We start from the raw sequence: 26239 nt of genomic DNA, 5'->3' as shown, positions 1-26239 counted from the left end.
AGAATGAAAGAAGATACTTTAATACGTTTAATGAACACAAAAATAGACAACAATCAATTGAGGGCTTAAACAGGGAACAGGTGTGTAACTAATCAGAAACCATGACAACAAATCAATGACTAGAACTCTGGCAAATGGTGACTGTGAAAACTGAAAACAAAACAAGACAGTAACTAAACATGACCGTGTCAGTGATAGTGATAGTTAATAGGCTATATAGCTTTTCCAAAGTAAGTCTCTATTTTGACATACTAAATATGCCATTTGTAAATGTAATCTGAGTTTAATTTGTTAAACTGTATACTGTATACAAATCAATCCCAATTTAACAATCTGAACCTAGGAAAAGTGTATAAAATGGCACTAGAGAGCTTAAGATTCATATACAGGGACAATCTCTAAACATTACTCTAATCTTACTGAAGGGCACAATGGTAATAGAGCATATCCTTAGGATGTTTTTAATTACAGAGGGTTTCATTTTCATTCTTCATTTATTTGATCAAATTTAAATGAAGAGAACAAAATATATGTTTGAACTTGCATTTTCAATGTAACAAATGCATTTTCAATTTAAAAATTAATCCAAGTCAAGCATACTATGTCAGTCTGGAGGAGAGAGGTGTGGCCACATTTGTGAAATTGTGTCAAAATTGTTAAGAGTGTAGCAATGTATGAAGGACATCTTACATACAAGTCACTTTCAAACCAAGCGACATGGCACAATGTGACCAACTTGAACCAGTTGTGAAATCTGTGGGTGGAAATCTTTTTCCCTCACGCAAAATTTCTGATAATGGGGTTCTCTTACGAGAGGTCTCTCGTATTGCGTAAGGTTAGCTTACGCATCGGGAAAGTCTTCTTTCTTCGAGATCTGAAGCCAAAAAATTATCCTTAATTTTGTATACATTGTCAACGCAGTGCAGCAGCCGACAGACCTAGGCAGGCTGTATAAGCGTGCTCATTGGCTGCTCGGCGGCAACTGCTTAAGCCTATCGGTGAGCGCTCTGAACGCGGCAACCAATGAGGGCGCTTCGCGCCCTCCGCACCCTTCTAACCGTCAGAATGGGTGTGGCCAGCGTGTATATATTCAGCGCTCATAGGCTAAAATTCTGATTTTCTTGTCTTCAGCGACGCTCTTCGCATCGCTGGATCTTGAGAGCCGCCGCCGTTGAAACCAGCGACCAGCAAGCTTAGGACAGCGCCTGAAGAAGCCGGCCGTCTTCGCCGCCTTCAGCCATCCGTGCCTGCTACGCTATCCGGCGACATATCCTTTACATTATTACTGTTTCTGTGTGTACTCTAAAAGAGCACGAGGCGTTTTTGTAAAAACGCCTCGTTTTTGCGGCTCGTGCCGCGCCCCGCTCAGCAACGGAGACCGCCACCTCTCTGCGCTCTCCACCTGGGCCGCGGGCACGCCGCCACCGCACTCTCCGAGTGCGAAGAGCTTTCAATGTCGACCCTGCGGGCTCGACTTGAAGCTTTCGACCAAGCTGTCGCTCCGCCTGTCCCTGCCGGGCCGCGCAATAAGAAGCGCCGCTCGCAGCGACCACCGGAGACTGTTGTGACTGAGGAGCTCGCCGGAACCTCTCCCTCGAGCTCTCTCTCGCCCTCTCCCTCCCGGCCGCTCAACCGCCGGCTCTGCCCGCGCCGCCGCCGCGTCAGGAGATGAGGCGAATGTGATAGATACCCGTACTCTCCCTCTGTTCGAGCCGTGCAACTACGCCGCTCACAAGGGATGGCAGAAGCGGACGGTCTCGGAGCGAGTTTCCTCTCCCTCTGTTCGAGCCGCGCAAACTGAGCCGCTCACGAGGGATGGCAGGAGCGGACGGTCTCGGAGCGAGTTTCCTCTCCCTCTGTTCGAGCCGCGCAAACTGCGCCGCTCACAAGGGATGGCAGGAGCGGACGGTCTTGGAGCTCTCTTTACGTTACAAGAAAGCTACTCCGTCCTCGCGCGTCACTCACCGGTGAAAGGGGAACAGAGTGTTTTCGTCCCGCCGTGGCCTGGACTATAACCTCCATTCTCACACATTTCTCAGTCCCCTCTTAAGTTCAGGCGACTGGAATTGTTACTATTGCAGTATACGAGCCTGTTATAAATACACGCTCGCCTGCAAGCAAACGCCGTCACAAGACATGATGACGCTAACCGAGTACTAATGTATTCTCCCCTGTGGCTCAGTGGCGGAATCCTAGACTGTCAAGCTGGAGACCGGGGTTCGATCCCCGCTCTTGCGGCAGTTAAAGTTTATGCTGTTCGCTTCTCCGAGCTCGCGGCCAGTTTTTCTTACATACAGAAAACAAGCCCGCTCTCTCCCTCGTTGGGCCGCGCAGATTGCGCCGTTCAAGGGATGACAAAGCGGACGGTCACGAGCAGCGTTCAGCGTGCGCGCCTCACTCGCCGGCGAAAAGAGAAGAGAGTGTGTTAGTCTCGCTACGGCTGGACAACCGCCAATCCTCACACATTTCTCAGTCCCCTCTTAAGTTCAGGCGACTGGAAATATTACTATTGCAGTAAACGAGCCTGTTTTAAACACACGCACGCCTGCAAACAAACGCCGACGCGACACATGAGGTCGCTTTTTATATGCTCGCGCTAACTGAAAGCTTATGTGTTTTCCCCTGTGGCTCAGTGGCAGAATCATACGCTTTCATGCGAGAGATCCGCGTTCGATCCCAGCTCGCGGGGAAGATAAACATTTATGCTGCTTGCTTCTCCGAGCTCGCGGCCAGTCTTTCTTACTTACAGAAAGCGAACCCGCCTCTCGCACCACACCTTCTCAGGGTGCTCGAGTATTTTTGAGCGTCTAAACACGAGAGAAGAAAAGACGGTTAAATCCCGCAGCCCTGCGGCTGGACCACCGTCGAAGCTTAACGCTGTCAGTCCCCGTTGCCACGGCTACTGCAGTTGTTTACCCCGCAGTCAACGAGCCGGTATCTACCCGCTCGCCTGCGCGCATCCGCCGTTCTCACGGCAACCCAGAAAAATTTCAAAAGAGCATATGTCTGGTTGCACGGCTGACGCCGTATGTGTTTCTAGTACAGTGAATGTGCCCACGTTCTGTGCTCACCCCTGTACACAAGCACTATACATCCCGTGTCTCTCACAGAGCCCACTCTCATGAAGCAGGCAAAAGCCGCTTTAGTGTTAAAAGTAGGTCACGTGTCCACTTCTCCGTGCCCACACCTACTCACTGCCCGCTCTGTCACACGGCCTCGCACGACCGGTCATGTTTTAAATGTAAGTCCTGTGCCCGCCCTCGAGCGCTCACACATACTAACTACATTTTCGCCCCGACGCCGACATCGCGCGTCGCGCCTCACACTATATGTTCCCCGTCCAAAGCCACCGGGACACTGTGTGTAAAACGGCCAGCTATCGCTACGTGCGATCCGCCGTATCTAACCACCAAGAGCGCGCGCGCCGCGCCCGCCCCTGAATGTAAGTCCTGTGCCCGCCCTCGAGCGCTCACACATACTAACGAACATTTTCGCCCCCGACGCCGCCATCGCGCGTCGCGCCTCACACTTTATGTTCCCCGTCTAAAGCCACCGGGACACTGTGTGTAAAACGGCCAGCTATCGCTGCGTGCGATCCGCCGTATCTAAGCACCAAGAGCGCGCGCGCCGCGCCCGCCCCTCCGTTTCGAGCTCTCGAGCCCGCGATGCGCGGCGATCGGAGCCCGGAGGCCATTCTGCCCCTGGCTGCACACGCAAAAGCGTGGGAAACTATTCCAGGCGCATCAGAACGGGTGCTAAGCACAGTAAAACAGGGCTATACTCTGCAGTTCGCTCGCCGCCCTCCGCGCTTTAAAGCGCGTATCGAGACCAGAGTGAATGGGGAAGTAGCACATCTACTTCGAGCAGAAATAGCTACACTTCTGTGCAGAAGGGCTATAGAACCGGTTTCCCCTTCCATGAGCGAGTCGGGCTTTTACAGCCGTTATTTCCTCGTTCCCAAGAAGGACGGAGCTCTCAGACCAATTTTGGATCTGAGACGTTTGAACAAGGCTCTTATGAGAAGACCGTTCAAAATGCTCACAACCAGACAAATTCTCGCGCAAATTCGCCTGAGGGACTGGTTTATATCTCTCGATCTAAAAGACGCGTGCTTTTCAGATCCTGATAATACCCCGTCACAGGCCATTCTTGAGATTCGCCTTCGACGGTCAGGTATACCAGTACACGGCCCGCCTGTCGACACAGCGCGCGCGCTGCATTCGACGCCTGGCCGCGTCCCTCCGGCCGGGCAGCACCGTACCTCTCAAAACATTTCAGAGGTTACTAGGTTGTATGGCCTCAGCCGCAGCAGTGCTTCGGCTGGGTCTTTTACGAATGCGCCCGCTACAACGCTGGCTGAATGCCCGAGTGCCTCACAGAGCATGGGCTTCCGGCGGTATCCGCATCAGAGTGACTCAGAGCTGCGTTTCAGCTCTGAAGCCCTGGTTAGCGGCCGACTGGTACCAGCGGGGAGTGACAATGGGAGCTATCTCACACCGCAAAGTTATCTCGACGGACGCTTCCACCTCAGGCTGGGGCGCTCTGTTCGAGGGCAAACCGGCTTTTGGCCTGTGGTCAGACCGGGAAAAATGCCTCCACATAAACTGTTTGGAGATGATAGCGGTCGAGAACGCGCTCAGGCGCTTCCTCCCATTCATACGGGATCACCATGTGCTAGTCCGCTCGGACAACACGTCCGTGGTATCCTATGTGAACCGACAGGGCAGTGTCAGATCCAGGAATCTGTGCAGGCTGACAGAACGCCTTCTCGTGTGGGCTTACCGCTCGCTGCGCTCGCTGAGAGCCGCGCACGTGCCGGGCCACCTGAATGTCGGTCCAGACAGACTGTCCAGGGACAACATTCCCCCGGGAGAATGGTCTCTGCACCCCCAGACAGTCCAGTTTCTCTGGCGCCTATTCGGCAGAGCGTAAATCGACCTCTTTGCGTCGAAAGACAATGCTCAATGCCCGAAGTTTTATTCGAAGAGCGAGGACGCGCTGTCCCAGACATGGCCCAGCCTCCCGCTGTATGCTTTTCCTCCGATCTCCCTGTTGCCACAGGTCATTTCGAGGATCAGAGAAACGCACCACTCAGTGCTGCTTATAGCCCCGCGATGGGAAAACCAAACTTGGTACCCAGAGCTAGTGAGGCTGTCGCACTCACCCCCATGGCCGATCCCGGTGAGAAAGGATCTCCTCTCCCAAGCCGGTGGATCGATCTGGCATCCCCATCCAGAGCGCTGGTCGCTGCATGCATGGGTGATCAACGGATACCCGTTGACCTGTCAGAAGGGGTCGTGAACACGATCACACAGTCGAGAGCCCCCTCCACGAGACGGCTCTACGCGTCTAAATGGTCGGTGTTTTCTAAAATGGTGCGCTACTAAAAACTTGGATCCGCGCGCATGCGGGGTCCCGCGGGTGCTCTCCTTCTTACAAGAGCTGTTGGAAAAGGGCAGATCCCCTTCCACGCTCAAAGTATATGTGGCCGCTATTGCAGCGTTCGCTGAGACGACGCGCGGCCGGGCAATGGGAAGGAATGAGCTCATTATCCGCTTCCTCAGAGGAGCTAGACGGATGAATCCCCCGCGGCCCCCCTCGGTTCCCTCGTGGGATCTGTCCTTGGTCCTAGCGGCCCTAGAGGCTTTTCCCTTTGAACCGCTTGAATCCGCGGATCTAAAGTATCTGTCGCTTAAAACCGTTTTTCTGATAGCTCTGTCTTCAGTCAAACGAGTGGGTGATTTGCACGCGCTATCTGTTAGCCCTGCATGTCTTGAGTTCGGGCCGAATGACTCGAAAGTCATTCTCAGACCGAGACACGGTTACATCCCCAAAGCGATTGGAACCCCGTTTAAGGCACAAGTTATGTCCCTCTCGGCTCTGCCAGCATCCGACAGTGGGGACAGTGATAACCTCCTATGCCCTCCGGGCGCTGAGAGTTTACATCACGCGCTCCGCCGCTTTCAGGCGTTCAGAGCAGCTCTTTGTTTCCTTCGGCGGACGCACCAAGGGTCTTGCCGCCTCGAAACAGAGCTTGTCCAGGTGGATAGTGGACGCGATAGCAGCAGCTTATGCCTCCAGACACCTGCAGTGCCCTCTGGGCATCAGAGCCCACTCCACTAGAGGCATGGCCTCGTCGTGGGCCTGGTCCAGCGGAATTTCTAATCACGGTATTTGTATGGCGGCGGGCTGGGCCTCCCCATCAACATTCGTGAGGTTTTATAACCTGGAAGTTCCTGCCCTACAGGCAAAAAGACTGTCAGCATAAGTGACATGTATGCTCTGCCCATTTCTCGTGTGCAGACTACGTTCATATGCTGGCGCTATTCTGGTACTATACTCAGGGTGAAGTGTTTGACTCAGACCGGCTGATCCGCTCTGTTTCCTATTTCCCGTTACGCGCTGTTGTCGGTGCTGGCCCGCGCTGCTGGCCGCCCGTATTATTCTCTGTCGCGCGGGAATTTTTCCCTTCATGTGAGACCGACTATGTCGTTTTTCTCCTACCCTTATGAGTGCTTATGTACTGTATGGGCTCGCTCTGCCGGCCCTACTGTTTGTACTGTTATATGTTTATAGACCGGCCGCGCCGCTCTATTTCATATGCTGCATGAAGTGCCTGTACTGCGCTGGCCCGTCTCTCCGACCGGCCACATTTCCCAGCAGAGTGTTTTCCCCGGTTTCCCTGGGATTCATGGGCTGGATGCTCGGCGCACACGGCGTTGACAAAGGGTTCCCGATGCGTAAGCTAACCTTACGCAATACGAGAGACCTCTCGTAAGAGAACGTACTCGGTTACTAATGTAACCTCGGTTCTCTCTAGAAGAGGGAACGAGTATTGCGTAACCTGCCGTGTCGCGCCACGAGCTTTTGCGCTTCAGACTGCGAAAACCAGAATTTTAGCCTATGAGCGCTGAATATATACACGCTGGCCACACCCATTCTGACGGTTAGAAGGGTGCGGAGGGCGCGAAGCGCCCTCATTGGTTGCCGCGTTCAGAGCGCTCACCGATAGGCTTAAGCAGTTGCCGCCGAGCAGCCAATGAGCACGCTTATACAGCCTGCCTAGGTCTGTCGGCTGCTGCACTGCGTTGACAATGTATACAAAATTAAGGATAATTTTTTGGCTTCAGATCTCGAAGAAAGAAGACTTTCCCGATGCGTAAGCTAACCTTACGCAATACTCGTTCCCTCTTCTAGAGAGAACCGAGGTTACATTAGTAACCGAGTACGTTTCCTACTGGAATGACCATATTTTGCCTTCAAAAATTCTTAACAATAGTAAATGTGATTGCACCTTTGGGATAAATCACTTCTTGTATTCCTTATAAGTCACTTTGAATAAATGCTTCTACTAAATATCTAAATATGAATGTAAACGTAATGCAAAAGTACTAACTTGCTGCCCATAAAAAGCAACAGTGTGACATAATTAGTTGCTTTTTATAATAATATAACTTTTAAAAGTAAAGTTCCCCAACACTGCTCAAGAAATGTTGAATGGCAAAGAACATCGGCAGGCTAAAAAAAATTATAAATGTGAGGGTCAGAGGTCATGAACAAATCCATGTTAGTGAATTTGCTCATTCTTTCACATTCATTATACTAGCATTATACTAGCAAATTAAACAGTCCTCTGAGAAAAAAAAAATCTTCTATCATCTGAATTTTTTTGTTCTGTGTTAGCTTTTCTTCAAAACTTAGTCAGGCTAGTTTATTTAGTCTGGTGCATTGTCACTTCCTCATTGTCACATGCACTTTTTTGAAAACAAACAAAGCAATTTTCGACAATTTCCATTCTACTTTAGTGACTACACCAAGTATGGTAGTGTTTATGTAGTAATTCATCCCTCAGGTCTCTCACGACTGCACAGAACTGTAAACCATTCCCTTCTGTGTCACCATGTGCTGGGTCATGTGATCTGTAAGGGTTGTCTGGTGTGAATCAATGCCTCATAGATGACAGACATAAGTGTTGGACATACTGTATCAACACAGTAAAATTCTCTGGCATACAGTTTGTCTCTATTGTTGGCACTGCTAAACTCTTTACAATGCCAACACTACAAAGTTCACTTTAAACATAGCTTAACTTGGTCAAGAGGCCAGATCAGACAAATATATGTTCTCAAGTGCACTGGTAAACATTAGCAGGGGCCTTCTTTGAGCCAGGTCAGGGAGCTTTGTCATAAGTCAGCCATTCTCAAATATATGAGGTGGAAAGTGACAACCACCATGCGCGTCTTCCCACACGAGTGCCTGTTGGAGAGCTGAAAGTGAGCAAGAGAGATTAACCAATATGTAACTTGATAGGCTTTCTTGATACTCCTCTCTCAGTCTCCTCTGATCACTGACCACGGCCACATGTTCAGAACCTGACCAAACATAAAAAACGAGGTGGAAATCTGTACATGAGCTTCTTGTAAGTATCTCCATATGGCCAGTTTGTGTGCACTCAGCAGGAAAGGCAAAGAATAAGAGCCCCACTCATGACTAACCCCAGGTGGATCATACATAAATAATAGCGCTGCCTTGACAAGTAGACTTAGCATTACCTCTCGGCACTCGCTAAGTCTTTGAATTTCACCATTGCATGTTATTTGCTCTACAATATAACTTCACTGATGGTTGTCAGCTATCAATCAAAAATATTTATAAATATTTATGTATTTGAATTGCATATAAAAGTTCCATCCATTTGGATTACACAGTTTTAACAGTGCACAGTTTAGCATATTTGTCATACTTCAATAAAACAGGTCATATTTAAAAGTACAAATGACCTGAATGTGTTTCAGATACACAATAACCTGATTTATTTATTTATTTATTTATCATCAATAAATCCCATTTCCTTCTTTTTAACTAATTGAATATTGCTTGTAATTTATCAAATGATAATTAAATGATAGAGAAAAGTTATAACCTGTATATATACAGACATGAAATGTAGTCAAACACACTTACTGCATTTTAAAGAGCTGATTGAGGTGTCTAGACCACAGTGGTGGATATTTATCAGATTGTAGTCTGCTGCATCCTTCACAACACCCTAAAGATAGGGAATTGCATCATGCAAATTGCTTTCAGCACATATTTTTTGCTTTTTTACCTGATTTGCTTTTGCCTTTAGTGAATTGTGTGCTAAAACAATGCAGAAAGCCTGAGCAAATAAACGACAATATCAGCAAGGACAAATCAATTTCCCCACTGGTTTTTTGTTGTAATCTTTTTTTTTTTTTTCTTCTTCTTTTTTTTTTTGCATTATTATGGCCTTTAGTTTCAGTTAGCACGTCTTATCCTCCAAAGTGACGACATTTGTATTGTGGCTTTTCCAGTTTGTTGTTTAAGATCGCTTCCATTTTGCCTGCTTTGCTAGCAGAGTGTGTAAATCAGTGTCTGGGAAGCTTTCTTGCACTCTTTCTCTATTCAAGCCCCCTGTTCGCTGCTGGAAAGTCAGCTAATGAAGAAAATCATGTCCATATGTTATATGCCAAAAGCATATGCCAGAAGTACCTTTTAAAACACAACACTTTCTTGTTAAGTGGAGGGCAATTTTCTGAATGCATGCCTTGGGCAAACTGTGCTACTTATGTACAGCACTTATCATGAGGGCCAGAATAATTAAAAAAAATGTATGAGATATTTAAACATTCTCCATTCCCTAACTTGGACTAAGCTGCTCCCCTTTAGATTCCGACAGGGTTAGTTAAGGGACTGAAGTAAACGTTCAGATTCTTGTTTAAAAACCTTTTTTTTCCCAAGTGTTTGAGTTTAAGGTGGAGGGCTGAGAGGTCTTGATCTCCTGAATGGTCTGCTGATTTATTGCCCTGACATAATTTGATGTTTATTTAATTCTTTACGACTTTCTGTTTGAAATTTTATAAAGGCACCCAAGTTTTTTGAGGAATTTACAGAACTTCCGCTCTGGAGTCACCTTTTTATTTTTACTGTACTGAAGTCAATTATTTAAAAAAAAACATATTTTTTAATGCATTGTTATTTTAAAAATATTTCAATTAAATTCTACTTTATATCTATAGTAAATAATGTTCTTCTTGAACAGTTTTTCAGTTTCACCTAGGACTGCATGATTATATCAGTGAAATAAATTGCTAACCTAAATGAAACCAGATTCTGCTCCTGTTTATGCAGCCACTGGCACGGAGATGTAATTCTCTTAAAAAAGAATACATTTATTTATCTTTCCAATTGAAAACCGGGAGTTTTAGAGAAGACACAATTTGAGAAAATAATGTGTCACCACATAGAGGGGAAAAAAAAACTTTTAAGGCTTCCAAACTAAATGTCTGACAATATAATTTCCGCTAAGGAGAAAGTAATTTGAATACAGATGAGTTGTAACAGATGTTTTCTTTAATAGGCGGTTGTCTTTGATTTAATTAGCTTGTGCCGCTTACATCAGCGGGGGTAAAATTACGATTTTACAATGTCATTTAAATCATGTTGCAATTCCTAACTGGGCAGTTACTCATTTTACCTGCCAAAGTCAATTTCAACTCACATTGACACTTTATGAGTGTTAATTTGAGACCCTGATAACAGTGATTGAACTGACAGAAGTGATGGTCATGTCCACATAAAACAGTCCACTACATGAGTATTCATTTCACTGACTCTTTCTCTCTCTCTCTCTCTCTCTCTCTCTCTCTCTCTCTCTCTCTCTCTCTCTCTCTCTCTCTCTCTCTCTCTCTCTCTCTCTCTCTCTCTCTCTCTCTCTCTCTCTCTCTCTCTCTCTCTCTCTCTCTCTCTCTCTCTCTCTCTCTCTGTGTAAATCTAATTTTCTTGTATGCCCCTCTCCTTTTGATTCTAGTCTTTTTACTGGCCATTTATTTTGGCAAAAGGAAAAACAGTAATATGGGTCAAGGCCTGTGACCCAACCTAAGTGTCTTGCAGTGATTTCACAGTAACTATAGAGAAGAAAGCACACAAATACAAGTGAACATGTGTTGTTTTGTAGGGTCCCCTTGGTCCGTATGGAAACCCAGGCCGTCCAGGGTCCCCCGGGCCCAAGGTATGTACCACTGAATACTGTACTGTGTGGCTTTTGTAGATGCAATCAACCTAGACTTGTGTGTTTGGATCTATGGGACCATTTCCTTGTTTTATTTAGTTTAGTTTTGCATTTTGTTTTGCTTTGATCAATTTGTTGCTTTGCAAAAAAAATTACATAGTTTGTTTTGACATACCATAAAAAAGCTGTCCTCGTAAAATGCAAATATTAAACGTATTAGTGAATTCCACAAACTTAAAGAAGATCATTAAGCATATAGGGTTTGAAAAATGAATCTGAAACACCTGGTTTTCGACCACAATAATTTATCAGTAGGTGTAGGGCCTCCTTTTGCTGCCAATACAGTATCAGTTCGTCTTGGGAATGACAGATACAAGTCAAGAGTACGTTTGAACCATTACAGTACGTGCACATGGTCCTCCAGAATGGTTCGGTAGTCCTTGGCAGTGTTGCGCCCATCAAGCACAGTAGGGAATGCCATGATATTGCAGCCCAAACCATTACTGATCCACCCCCGTGCTTCACTCTGGGCATGCTAAGCCTCTTTAAGGCACTGTAACTCCCACGGATGTGGAAAGACAGTGAAGGTGGACTCACCAGAGAACAATGCATGCTTCACATTTTTGCACTGATTTACACTGCTGTCCCCAGTGAAACCAACATTTAGCACTGGCATGAGTGAGGTGTTCGAGGTGCGCATTTAATTCTGCAGTGATTTGGGCAGCTGTGGTTTTATGTTTTTTGGATACAATCTGGGTTAGTACATGGACATCCCTTTCAGACAGCTTTCTCTTGCGTTGACAGTTACTCCTCGTCCTACATAGTGGTATGCTGGCATTACCCTGAATACCGTGGCTCTTGATACACCTTGTCCTGGTCACAGTAAGCCAGCAAGACACGTAGCAACAATTTGTCCTCTTTTGAACTCTGATATACAGGTGCTGGTCATATAATTAGAATATCATCAAAAAGTTGATTTATTTCAGTAATTCCGTTAAAAAAGTGAAACTTGTATATTATATAGACTCATTACATGCAAAGTGAGATATCTCAAGCCTTTATTTGTTATAATTTTGATGATTATGGATTACAGCTTGTGAAAACCACAAAATCAAAATCTCAGAAAATTAGAATATTACATGAAATCACACAGTAATTACACAGTGATACCATGGTCATTGAACCAGGTTTTGGTTCTTTTGGCAGTGTGGGCAGGTGCAAATCCTGCTGGAAAATGAAGTCAGCATGAAGTGCTCAGAAAATGTCCTGGTAGACGGCTGCGTTGACTCTGGATTTAATAAAGCACAGTGGACCAAAGTCCTCTTTTCTGATGAGAGCAAATTTTGCATCTCATTTGGAAACCAATGTCCCAGAGTCTGGAGGAAGAATGGAGAGGCACACAATCCAAGATGCTTGAAGTCCAGTGTGAAGTTTCCACAGTCTGTGTTGGTTTGGGGAGCCATGTCATTGGCTGGTGTTGGTCCACTGTGCTGTCCACTCAACGCAGCCGTCTACCAGGACATTTCCAGAGCACTTCATGCTTCCTTCAGCAGACAAGCTTTATGGAGATGCTTCCTTCATTTTCCAGCAGGATTTGCACCGGCCCACACTGCCAAAATAACCAAAACCTGGTTCAATGACCATGGTATCACTGTGTAATTACTGTGTGATTTCATGTAATATTCAAATTTTCTGAGATTTTGATTTTGTGGTTTTCACAAGCTGTAAGCCATAATCATCAAAATTATAACAAATAAAGGCTTGAAATATCTCACTTTGCATGTAATAAGTCTATATAATATACAAGTTTCACTTTTTGAATGGAATAACTGAAATAAATAAACTTTTTGATTATATTCTAATTATATGACCAGCACCTGTATATCCCATTATGTAGTGGATTGCAATATGTGCAGATGTGCTATTGCTCTGCTAATTCAACCTTCACACTCTGCTTTTACTAATGGAATGTAAAATCAGTGAAATATAGGCGTTAAAGCTCCAACAGTAAATTGGCCAGTGTTTCACTTTCCTTGTCCAACCTCTATACATGAGATTTGATCTACCAAATGGCTTCAATTTATAAGCTACATGTGCTTTTTAATTAGCACTTTAATAAGTGCATTTATTTATTTTATTTTTTTTTATTTTATTTTACAACAGTGATATCACAAGATAGTTTATGTATTATTTTATAATACCTAGAAAAACCGAAACAAAAAAAATCATACTACCACAGTACTACAATAAAAATATGGCTACTTTGGGACCCAAGAGAAAACCAGTCACTCTTCCATCTACATTTAGCAGTTGTAAATTAAAAGAGAAACAATAAAATCATGAGTAGCTGAATTCTGATGAACACTGGCAAGAAATATAGGATGATGTATGAGTTTGACGACATTATTGGACCTGTTTATTTTCATTCATGTTTTTCACAGTTGTTCATTTTACCACATCTGGCTTCTTGTGGCAGTCTTACGATAGACCAGGAGAACAAAGATCTTTCTTAGCCATATGAAGGCGAGCCCAAGTTAAAATTTCCCTCTTTTTACTATTTACTGCTTTTTACTGTTATTACTGCCAAATGGGACAAAGATGAGACAAAAATGACTGAATGAGACCCACAGAATTAACACTTAGTTGCAGTGTATTTGTTGTGGGATTCCAAGCAGGCGTTTCTCTCTGAAATATGAATTTGTCATTCATTGAGCAGTAATTCATCAACTGATGTATAAGGGTGTGATAACTGGCACATCCAGACACATGGTGTAGACTAGCACGCTTTTGGCTTTTAAGAGCCGAGGTGTCTGAATCGCAGTGTTGGAATGATATTGTACAGTCTCTGCAAAGTATTGGTCTCCTGAGTTTTCTACAACCAAATTGAAAACTGACTCGCAAGATTATGCCATGCAAATTCCCTTCATTGAGCAGTAGTTCATCAAATGATGTATAAGAGTGTGATTGAGAGACTTGAGACTGTTCATCAGAATTCAGCTACTCATGCTATTATTGTTTCTCTTTTAATTTACAACAGCCAAATGTAGATGGTAGAGTTACTGGTACCGATGTCATGGGCATGTTTACACTGTTACTTGGTTTGCATAATTTTGTAAAACGGCTGCAAAAAAATGTATGAAGCATTGAAAAAAAATGTATTCATTGCAAAATTATCCTACTTAGATTAAAGGGGGGGTGAAATGCTCATTTTCACTCAATCTCCTGTTAATCTTGAGTACCTATAGAGTAATATTGCATCCTTCATATCTCCAAAAAGTCTTTTGTTTTATTATATTTTTAATTGAAAGATAGGGTGTACCGAGTCTTTCCGGAAAAAAACGAGCGGCTGGGGGCGGGCCGTGTGGGCGAAGCTTAGCTGTGCTTACCCGCCAAGCTAACAACACACAGAGACATTTGTTCAACAGTTTTACTCACCGTTCCAACGCACGACCGCGTTATCATTGTGACTGCTCGATCCTTAAGCATTAGACGATCTGCAAATCCGACGATCTGGGCTTTGTTTATAAAACAATCATCGTCGAAATGCAGGGAACAACAGTCTTACACAACTCCGTTTATGCTCAGGAAAACAAACTCCATCCACTGGTTCCTTAACGCTGGGTTCTTTGGGAATCTGTGCAGGGTTGTCTTGCCCTGGCAACCAAAAACACACTTCTTTGGTGACATTGACTTCCCAAAAGCCGGGCAGGGCGCTTTGATGGTGAACTGCTTTCGCTCTCTTTCTCTGGTCTGCGAGTGCGCGCACGCCCGCGATCTTACCGGAGAAGTGCCCTTAGGACCCATATAAGGAAATTCCGCTCTATCTTACGTAAGACAGAGCCATACTCGAAAAAAACTTTCCGAAACTTGTGACAAACCGGAAGGAGTATTTTTGGAACAAAAATACTCCTTCAAACGTACAACTTAGTTTTTGAAACTTTGTCCATGTTTAGCATGGGAATCCAACTCTTTACCAGTGTAAAAAACTCAGTATGCATGAAATAGCATTTCACCCCCCCTTTAATTGGAGAAAATATATATTAACAGTTATAGATGTGTTTAAAACACAGCCATAAAGCATGGCTTCATCCCATTGCCTGAAAAGGCAGAAGAATGTGGTGTGTGAACCCCAGTGTCATTGGAGAGACTTACTGTAAACTTATTCTTCAAGTGTACATGGGTCACTCTCTTGTGTAAACAACACTCCTTTCCTTTGCAAGCCTTCATTACTCTTATCCATGTAGACTATATAGAAAAATTCAGAGAGGAATCATGTTACAGTCTTCTGTTTGGAATGGGTTCCAAACAGGGGTCACAGTAACTCCCCAGTAACCTCCTCATTTCCTTTGTGATGTATACTTTATTTACAATTGGCAAAACAAGGGTGAGTGGTGTGTCAATGTAGGCAGTTTGTAAAGTCTTTTCATTGAAAAAGCCTTTTAAAACAACACTCTCTGTTTAACATTTATGAAAGCTTTGGTTAATCTAAACACACCTCTTTGTAATATTTTACATTTTTTCCACAAGTATAAGTTTGGATCCCTCATACATATTCTATGTTAGTTGTAGTTGTTTGTTGTATTAGTTGTTTGTCTTCTGTGCGTTACAGGGAAAAAAGGGAGACCCTGGAAACTCACCTGGCAGAGCACCAAATGGAATAAAGGTATGTGTTACCATATCCCCCATTATTCATTATTTAAACATTTTATTTATTACAAGTATTGTTAATAATGTTCATCATAATGTTCTTTAGCCTATGTACGTGTTTAAGTGGTTGCAAAAAAAAAAAAAAAAAAAAAATTGTGTTGTTTGCAAACACTTTTCAGTATAGATAAAATTATGTATGTTTATGCATTTTTCAGCACACTGATTTCTTGAGAAATGGGACAGAACCTTACCTTTTGTTATTTTTTTCTGAAATGTTTTTTTCCTTTATTCTCTGATAAATAGAAAGTTCATTAGAACAGCATTTATTTGTACCCTTTGTAACATTCTAAATGTTATTTACTGTCACATTTGATCAATTTAATGCATCCTTTACTGAATGAAAGCATTATATCCTTTCCAAAGGAAATCTTACTGACCCTAAACTTTTGAAAAGTAGTGTGCAGTATATCAATGTGTTTATGTCCTGACAGGTGGAAGATGTTAATAAAAACGATATTCCTCTCTTATAAGTTTTGTAGCCTGTTCTGTCCCAGTACTCTAGCCTGGAAATCCAGACCTAAATCTAAAAGATTAATGGTCTGGCATCGACTAATGAAAATCGGCCAGCTCGAGGGGCGGCACCAAGCATGCATTTGAAAATCTCACTGCATGCAATTGGATAACACAACGACCAATCACAAAAATAAACCCCATACGCTTAGCTACCAGCGGAGCTAACTGGTAGATTAGACCATACCTGTCAACACTCCCGTTTTTCCCGGGTTTCTCCCGTTTTTTAGCCCTATCTCCCGGACCCCTCCCGGTTTGTTATTTCTCCCAGGAAACTCACGTAATTTGCATGACCCAAACTGCTTAATGAGTAATCGGACCAATATGTTTGTCTAATGCTGACCATTTGCCAGATCTTGTATTAAATGGTTTATATTCACACAATCCACACACCATATACAATTTCAACCCGTTTGTCACCTCAACCTGGCAACCTATAACCCAGTTACGCAGTCGCGGAAAGTTTAACCCCCCGAAAGCGAGCCGATAGACATGGCAGGTGAAGGCGGTGTCCCCGCAGTACACTTAACAGTATGGGCCTACCTCTTGCTATTCGCCAACTATTGCGCCGAACGGTCCCTGCACAAATCTCCCGGATTTTGAAAACCAAATGTTGACAGGTATGGATTAGACTCTTACCGTATCCAGTCGGCAAAACAGCAAAAACGTGCTTCTTGCAAAGGAACGATTCGAGCGGCGTCTTCTGTTCCTGTTTTAGATAAAAAGCCAAGTCTAACTTGTTCATTGTAGCGGCCAAAGCCGTTTCAAACAACTGGTATTCATCCATAACCATCTTGCAATGTTTACTAATGACTTGGACGTCACAGCGCTGTCGTCATCTGTTTAGCTCGCCTCTGGCCCGCCTATATCAGATAACCCGATGTGATTGGTGCAGCAGAGAGTAACTCACTGAGCAAATTCAACTTGTGCTCTTGCGAGAACTCTGGATTACCAGGGTACCAGTACTCAAGAATCAATGAGCAAACAAGCATTATGAATTGTGTGGTGAAATGTTAACATTGCCAAATTTATCATACCAGAAGTAATTTTCAGCGTCTTCCTTTATAGGGGGACCCTGGGATATTAGGGCTACCCGGACTACCTGGTCAACCTGGTCGGAAGGTAAGTGGCATTCTTTGATTCATCTACTATAGGGAGACTCCACCAAGGTCATGTCACAGAACGGATCCAAGAGTAGTTCCCAACCCAGATGTTTGGAATTGTTCAGCACACTTAATTTGCAACAGCAAATCATTATGTTTTCCAGGAAACATTATTGCTTTATCAGCCGATGCTTAAAGTAATCCCTCACATGAAATCATATCACGGCATATTCTGGATGGCAGTACATCAGTCCAACTCAGTAAATGTGAAACAGGTTCTCGAACTGTGAACTAAAATCAGTTGTGTGAAATCCCATTGGAAAAGGTTAGAAAAAATTCCCCCTGCTTTTCTGGAGAGAAACCCAATTTGTTTCAGACATGTCCAGCTGACCTTGATGTCCTCAAACACTGCTGTGAATGGGATAGCCAGCGCATGACCTCATTGTATTCCAATTCCAAGGGAAGTCTGTGGAAAATTCCTTGTAAAATACTGTGGTTTACCTCCATGTAGTATGTGTATTTTATTTTAAAATGTGCTTTACTGAACAGGACCAAATAGGTGTAATTATAGTGCAGCAAAAGAGGTAAATGGATAGCAAATCAAATGAACCGACAGCACTTTGGCCAGGGCAGAAGGCCTGCTTCAAAACAGTCATATTTCCAGTGAACATGTACACAGTCTACACCGCTCAGTCTAAACTGCTCAGTCTACACCGTTGAAATGAAGTTGACTCTGCCAGGTCCCCTTACTAACACTTACAGCCATTCTGCTACAATCTGTCTAATGGCAAATTGCAAAGACGTCCATACTCACTTACTCCAAATGGGAAAATGTGCTATTAAGCTTTTAAGAAACTTTCACAGATGAGGCAGAGTGACATTTTCTATTGGGTTTAAGAATTTGGCATACAGTACACTGGCATGATTCTAAGAAGTAATTGAATGTTCTGTTGAGTTGCACGTGCAGTCAAACAACACACACAAAGAGACCCACACATGCACATCATATTACATCAGCAGTTTTACATATATTCAGAATCAATGGCGTTTAAAAGTGTTTGTTTAAACGTTTGGATCAAACGGCTCTCTGAAACATTGTAAAATAATGGAATTACCTGGCATTTTCTCTGCCTCCATGTGTTTCCAATCACACAGCCACAGAAAAAAAATTAAAAGCTGGTGGAAAATAGCTGCAGACACTACTTGTGCTGAATTACTGCTGGCAGCACACCAGAAAGTTATTCCATCCATGGGTCTTGGCCAGAGACAAAATCTTGTAACAATAAAACAAATGAAAAAAAGTAATACTCAAATGTACTGTAAAGTAACACATGTACAGTTAGTAGCACTGACACATTTGGTCATATGAGCAGGTAACAATTGGTCGGGATTGAGTTAGGCTTTTAATTCCAAAGTAGTGAGCGATGTACAGTCTTTCAGTCCTTCCAAACTAGGGATCAGCAGATGTGGACTCTGGCACATTTGGACATTGTGTTGTAATAGGACAAGCGTAGGCTACTAACGTCTGCTTGGAGATTGTGCTGCTCCACCCCTTCTATTTCTCACTGAGGTTCACTGGGACCCTGTTGGCAATGGTCGTTTATACACCGTATTTGTCATTTGGTGTGTGTAACTATTTCATAGACCCAAGCTGTGAATGGTGAACTGCTGCACGCAGTGTATATGTTAGAAATTTGTTTCTGTGATGTGTCCTGAAATGATTCCTGTAGAGCTGACTCCACTTCATTCGTCATTACAAGCTCCAGATTCCTTTCTTATTACTCATATTCCCACACTCAGCTGCTCTATGCTCAGTTGCCCTTACTTATCAAAGTTCTCAGACATTGTTGAACCAGTTTTTGTTTTCGAAGCAAAGCATCTAAGGCAAGCATCACCATAGCCCCTTTCACACAGAGAGTCCGAAAAATACACGGATAAAATGACCCGGAATTTGACCCGGGTTCGTTTGATTTTGATTCATTCACACTGCCAGTGATTTTCCGGAATCAGAGTTTCACAATTGCACAATTTTTTCACAATTTCACAATCTCAATCACAATCAGAATTGTTCACACACAACCCATAAAAATCCTGTAAAGACACGTGACATCGATGTGACTTGTAATGTCTCAGCTGCGTCTTAAGTTTGCTTATGAGCTGCGATTTCTCTCTCGAGAAACCACGCTTGTGCATTTTTTTCTCTGATTCGATCATAAACTTGCGCATTACGTACCGTTTCACTAGCTGGCAAACGATCCCGGCTTCAGCGTCATCACTACAACACGGCATTATTACGGCTTTTGTTCACACAGCACGCGTTCCAGGACTGAACACGGTAATTTTACTAAGTCCCCAACCCGGCATCGATGCCGGCATCAATCCCGGGTCGTGTTTGTGTTCACACAGAAGGCTTTCTGGCAATTTCCCGGCAATTTGCCGGGATCATCGCGCTGTGTGAAAGGGGCTCATGATTCTTGCTCCTAATCAGGTATTAATCGGGAAACTCCTTACCCTAAGTATTAAACTGGTAACACTTTACAATAAGGTCCCAGTAGTTACGTTAGTTAATGCATCAGCTAACATTAATTAACAATGAACAATACATTTTTTCCCAATTAACTGATCTTTGTTAATGTTAGTTCATTGTTACTTCATGTTAGCTCAGGTCAAAATGAGTAACAAAATGAGTAACAAACACAACTTTTTATTTTAGTAATGTATTATTAAATGTTGAAATTAACATTAATTAAGATTTATACATGCTATAGAAGTATTATTAATTGTTAGTTCATGTTAACTAATATAGTTAATGTTAACAAATGGAATGCAAAGGGTCACCATTAAACGTTTGTGCTACAGAAGTGAATGACCTCAAATTGTGTGGCTTTTTGAGTAGAGGTGAGCAAATGCTTTTGTTTGTGATCAGACTCAACGATCTTGCTTGCTGGACTATAAAATGGGCAAAAAATCCCATATTCTTTGGTCTAGTTTGCTGGCTTTGAAGCTGGTCAGGCTGGAATTTCATCTATATCAACTGAAGACAAGTTTAGTCTGGTTTTGAGGCTGGTTTGAGGTGTCTCTTTTAAGCATTAAACACCTTAGCAACTGCATGGCAACACCCTAGCAACCATCCACAAAATCCTAGCATTATGTTTTGCAAAATAAACTTTGTATGGGCAAACACCACTTGCGTTTATGAAATATGAAAATATTGACATTAAGGCCAATAAGAAGTCTGGGACTAAAAACACCTGGTGCTTTTTCTGAAAATGGGTAAACCATAATTAAACCAGTACAGTACTGGAGACAAGAAGAACTGCTACTCCTTCACCATGTGCTGTCATTATGTGGCATGGTTTAAGCTAAAAACCTTGCAGAATTGAAAGGAAATTAGCCTTAGGAATTTTTAGCCTTAGGAATTGGCAGAAAATAAATCTCAGACAGCGATAAGACTGCTATAAAACAGTTAACATCACATTCTCTCAACTAAAAAAATGTGTTATTTTTCTTTCCTTTTTAACTGGGTTTTTGAACACGCCATTCCCTGCCCCCTGTCTGGGCAATAGTAATATGTTTGTTCAACATCAACAAACTCAAGACTTTCAACCACATCTGTTAGTGAATATCAGTCCCATAGATGTCCTTGGTTGTAATAGCATAATTCTTTGCTAAGATTCATTCTTTGCTAATCCCTGTTACAGATTTACTGAATGAGAGAAAAAAGGGCCAGCTTCTGCAGGAAAAAAAAAAAACTTTTGCTTTTACTCATCTAGAGGTGAATGACCATTTGGGAGCAAGACTGTCCTTTGGCATCGACTGTGAAATGGAACTAGAACAAGCTGCGTTTTTTGGAATTGGAGGCATCCATTCATAGTTACCTGGAAGAGGATCTGTGTCTGCAATAGTTTAAAAAAAAGACACTCTCGGGTCAAGAGAGGGAAAAAAATATGATCTTTTTTTCTGTAGCTAAGGTTTACATAAGAAAAATAGTACAAAACAGTCAAAAGGAGACAGATACCACAGGCTATCTTAGACTATGTTTGTTTTGGACCAAAATTAGAACTGTCAGATGTTTCTAGAGATGAAATATATCAAGTCTAAATTGAGTAAGTGCTAAGCTATCTTGGCTAATTTAGTAGCGCTCGATATCAACAGCAATCACAAGAAGTTAGTGATTACATTTATTAATCAAGGCAAGGCAAGTTTATTTATATAGCACATTTCATACACTATGGCAATTCAAAGTGCTTTACATAGAAAGGAATAAAAATAATCACAAAATAAAAGCGAGAAAAATTCAAACAGTTATTCAAAATGCTTTACATAGAAAGGAATACAAATTTTACACTATGGCAATTCAAAGTGCTTTGCATAGAAAATAAACACAAAATAAAAGCAAGGGAAATTAAAACAGTTAGAAAAGGAATGAATTAGAGGTACATAGAATAAACTTCTCATCTGGCAAAACATCTGTGTATCTTATTTAACATTTTTCAATTTCCCCAATTTTTGTCACACACAGCAAACATCTCCTCTCTATCCACTAGCTGCCTGTCCCCTGAACACACTGTAAAAAACCGCAGTCTCTGTAGACAGCTCAGGCTCCACAAATGGCAACAAAAACAAACTGGGCCAACCTGGACCACGAAACATAACAAACAGTGTTTCAGCCAATAACCGACAAGAATGGGGGTGGGGGTTGGGGGGTTAGTGTGCATGCACATGAAGGGGGGTGTGGGGAGTGGAGGAGAGAGAAGCATGAAGAGGGAAGTTAGCTAGAGGAGAGATGTCCTAGACAACGACTAACGTTAGAATTAGATTCTCTTGAATTTTTTATATGGCCGACACATGACTGTTTCAGGAAGGGAGGGGGAGGGGACGGAATGAGGAGGAGGGAGGGTCGAGCTAGCCTCACCCAACATCGAGACTAGACGTCACCCAACATCGCTTAAAGCACCTTTAAGTGGTTTATAGTATGTTTCTCTCTTACTCAATTCTCAGTGCCATTTGAGTTCAGTTTAGAATCAAAAGGAAGAATACAGTGCTGTCAGTCGGACGTACAGTGGATACTCTGAGATTTTCACATGATGGTCAGTCTTTTCTGTGTTTTTTCCCTCGGCGCGCCTATATAACTCTAGACGTTTCTTGAGAGATCAATTTTCACCTCAATTGAAAAAGGTGAGCACTCACAACTTGCTCACAAATTTGATCATAATCAGCCAAATTGCAATGCTGAGAATATACTCAGTGAATTTAGTTATCACAACCGTCTATTCAGTGTACTGTTACATCTGTGGCCGGAGCCATCGGCCCTGTATGGTGAAGACTAAAATGAGACAAAGAAGTTAATGGTCCTAAAATAAAGTAGTCAAAAAAAAAAAAAAAACACGTCACTTCTATCGTTTAAGATCTGTATTATTATTTTAAATACTTCTTTAAAGTCATTCAGTTTTACTTTTAAAACATTTACAAATTGCCCTCTAAATGTATAAAATCTGAACTGCCTGTAACATGATTTCTTTTAACATCTCCATGTTTATGATTTTCAACTGAAACACTGTGCTTTACTATAAATAGCTTATATCACTTATGACACAGGCTCAGATAACAGCTTTTAGCTGACATTGAATAAGAGAGACTCTGAGGCATTCAGGACTGGTACACTGCACTCTCATAAACTTCTAACATCAAAATTTATCTACCATCTTTTAACTCTAGCCCAGCTTAAGGCATCTTTGCCAGAAATGACATGCGTTTTCAAATAAACATAATTTATATCTATTTTTGCAACTCACATTTGTTGGAGTCATTAATTTTACATCAACCTGTATTCATCAATTCACTTATAATAAAATATTATTATAGATATTTCCTTCAAAAGGATTCCCTTAAGATTTCAATCTTTTGACCTGGTTTTTATTTCTTGTTCTTTCTCAGACGAAAACTTTAATATCGTCATATTAAACACTGATCTACTTTCAAACCCACATTAACACCAGAAATTTCTGTCACTTTCACATTTTCTCACCTTCTGAGTGGCCATTTACAGTAAAACACTCTCTGTCATCTGGTGGCTGTGTGTCAGCCTCAACTACAGCAACACACACCTTGCCTACATTTTGATCATTGTGAGCTTCCTAACGGCTCCAACTTACTGCACACCCTTGAAGCAGTGTGTCCCAATCAGGAATGTAAACAGAGACACTGATAAGAAGTTCTCTGTATTCTTTTTACAGTCCAACAGTGGTGGATTCAATCACAATAGCCTAATCATAATCTTCATCATTATCATTGGCAGAACATTAATTTTCTAGCCTGGGTGCCAGCCCGAACCCCGCCCACAATATTTTTTGGTCGGGAAGTTGAATTGTTCGGACCAATCAAATTGTCAGGGCGGGCTTTATACGATGATGGACAGATGAGCAACGGTAACGTAATCACCTACGTCACCAAAGAGTGCTTGATTTGAATTAGTTTACAACAAAGACGAGTGCAGCTGGAGAATTGAGATTTCACGAGTTCACATTTACAAATAAGTCAGATAGAATAAATGCTTATAGCCTATAAGATTTCACACAAATAAGTCAGATAGACTAAATGCGTATATGACGTGCTGTCCGAGGGCTGTGGGCTCGGTAGCCATACTCCCCCGTGTTCCTGGTTGTGAGAGAACAAGACAAGAGTGAGGATTCGGGGTGGTGGAGGGATGCTGAAAAACTGTCAAGGAGTGTTAGGTAAGTTGACAGAGTGAATATGCTTCCTCATGCTGATATAGGGTAACGTTAGACATGGTATTGTTTGATGACAAGTTGATTGGATTGATTATTTGTACGTGCTTCTCCCGAACTTTGTTTATGAAACATCATGTGTAGATTCCGCCATCGCGTCTGTTATAGAAGATATCCACAGCGCATTCATTTTAAAAGAGGAACAGAGAGCCGCGACATTTTGTTGGTTGAAAATATGAATGAAGAACATGCGTCATTTACTCCGTTGCTCTGACTGGTTGTAGGTCTATCCAATTGAGTGCAGAGTTTTTTTTTTTTCCTGGTTCGGTTGAGACACGCCCCATAATCAAATCTCTATGGAGCAGTCTCAGACTCACATTCTGACTAGAATATGAGTATGACGAAGTCAGGCTATTAATTTTCATAAGCTGCACAGAAATGCTCAAAATATTCTAAGGGGTTTTCACAGAGTTTCTGTTTATCTTTAGTCACACTTGTCCAAGTAAATGATCCCGACCCATAATTTCATTTACTTGCTTTTTGTAATCATCGGAAGTAATACGAGGCAATTGTTTTTTTGTTTTTTTACTTTTTCAGTTTCTTTCTTTGTTTGCAGCCAGTCAAGTTGTTGTTTATCTTGCCAATCGTAATCAAAATCCTGACTACCCATTTTCTTAATAATTTCTCCAAATTTGTTTTTTGAAAGTCAGAGCTTCAGAGCACAACTGCTTACAGCGTTTTCTCTCTTCTGTCTCACTATTTGTTTCAGGACTGTTCAGGTTACCGATCAAGTTACTAAATTTGTCTGCCATATCTTAATCACGGTTCAAACTCACCTGAAGTTATTGCAGAAATGGAGGCGGCGATCTTTGAACAACACAGCTTGGCCTCTGTGTGATGAAACTGCAAAGTATACTCCAAAATCACAGTTCCATATACTGTTCCAAGGCAATTTGGGTCACATTTTTTTCATTTTTCTCTCTGGATCGTTCCTGATGCATCCCTGGCAAACAACCCTGTTTCTATTCTATTTTTGTATTTCTAACTAATAGAATCAGTTTCCCAGTGGGGAAATCTTCTTAGTGCTGCTGAGATATTGTGTTAAGTCTGTCTGCTGCTCAATTTCACCATCTTTTGGGCTTTGTATTTTTTTGTTGTCTGCATGAAATTGGATTTTTACAAATCAAATTTGCATGTCTTGATCTCTGATTTTTCGATTTCAGGCCGTTTGGAATTTGGCATGTCATGCACAATGTGCCATACAGCTGTGCCCACATTCACTCATGTTTACTCACTCACTGAACTACTGTACATGGCATTCATTATGTTGTAAATTGTGAATAAATAAGGTAAACAGAAACAGATCATACAAAACTATTGGTGATAGTGTAAATGTGTAGTGGTGATAGTGTAATAGGTGTAATGGTGTTTCACAAACCTCTAACCGTATGAAAATGTAAACATGATGGCATGAAATACATTGGACAAAAAAGTGCAAACATACAGTAGAAGGGAGATTTTACCTTCTAAAAGTCTACCGCATGCATACACCATCATACATGTGCTCTGGCTAGAAATAATTGCTTCCTTTTATTACTTTCTCTTTAGCTCACACATCTGGGATTTATTTGTTCTCTGTTTATGCATGGCACAAGCATAAGCACCAATGGCAAGACACATTCCTTTATTCATGGCAATGGAGACTGGTCCTGCTTCCTTCTCTGGCTCTTTAGCTCTACGCTAGGGACTTCCCTATCCTTATGTAATCTATTTCCATAGTTTAGGGGGAGGAAGGGCATTGTTCATTGTCCGCCGCAGCAGAGCACTCAGTTCCAGTGTGGAGATCACAAGCCCGTGTGTATGCATTTAACCTGTCTTTGATCGCTTGTGCCAGCCTATGATTTGTTTTGTTTACTTTGAAGAGTCCTTGCTAATTAGGTTTCTGTGAGCAGCTTTTTGTAAAGAGACTTGCCCCAGCAGGCACAGATAAACACAGAAAACTGTTGATGGAAGAGTTGGCAGACTTGGCACTGTCACAGAAGCTGTGGATGGAACGTTTGCTCTTAATCACTTACAGTAGCCTCAAAATGTATTTGGATACTGAAACCACATGACATTTGGAACATTTATTTTTATTAGAGATGCACCGATTACAATTT

At 42.5% G+C, this 26239-nt stretch overlaps 1 protein-coding gene across 2 annotated transcripts in view; it reads left to right on the top strand.

Moving 5' to 3' along the window:
- col27a1b (collagen, type XXVII, alpha 1b) overlaps positions 1-26239 on the top strand; it is a 116669-nt gene that overhangs the window by 30579 nt on the left and 59851 nt on the right. Inside the window, exons 5-7 of one of the 2 annotated variants that reach the window (XM_079871394.1) lie at positions 10979-11032; positions 15642-15695; positions 17318-17371. In XM_079871394.1, the coding sequence (XP_079727520.1) occupies positions 10979-11032; positions 15642-15695; positions 17318-17371 (162 nt within the window). The remainder of the gene's footprint in view (positions 1-10978; positions 11033-15641; positions 15696-17317; positions 17372-26239) is intronic. The other variant, XM_079871395.1, reaches the window with a different exon arrangement.

This window comes from Squalius cephalus (assembly GCF_949319135.1).
Source record: "Squalius cephalus genome assembly, chromosome: 5".
In the NCBI taxonomy this organism is placed as follows: Eukaryota; Metazoa; Chordata; class Actinopteri; order Cypriniformes; family Leuciscidae; genus Squalius; species Squalius cephalus.
This window is presented reverse-complemented; position numbering and strand designations above follow the sequence as displayed.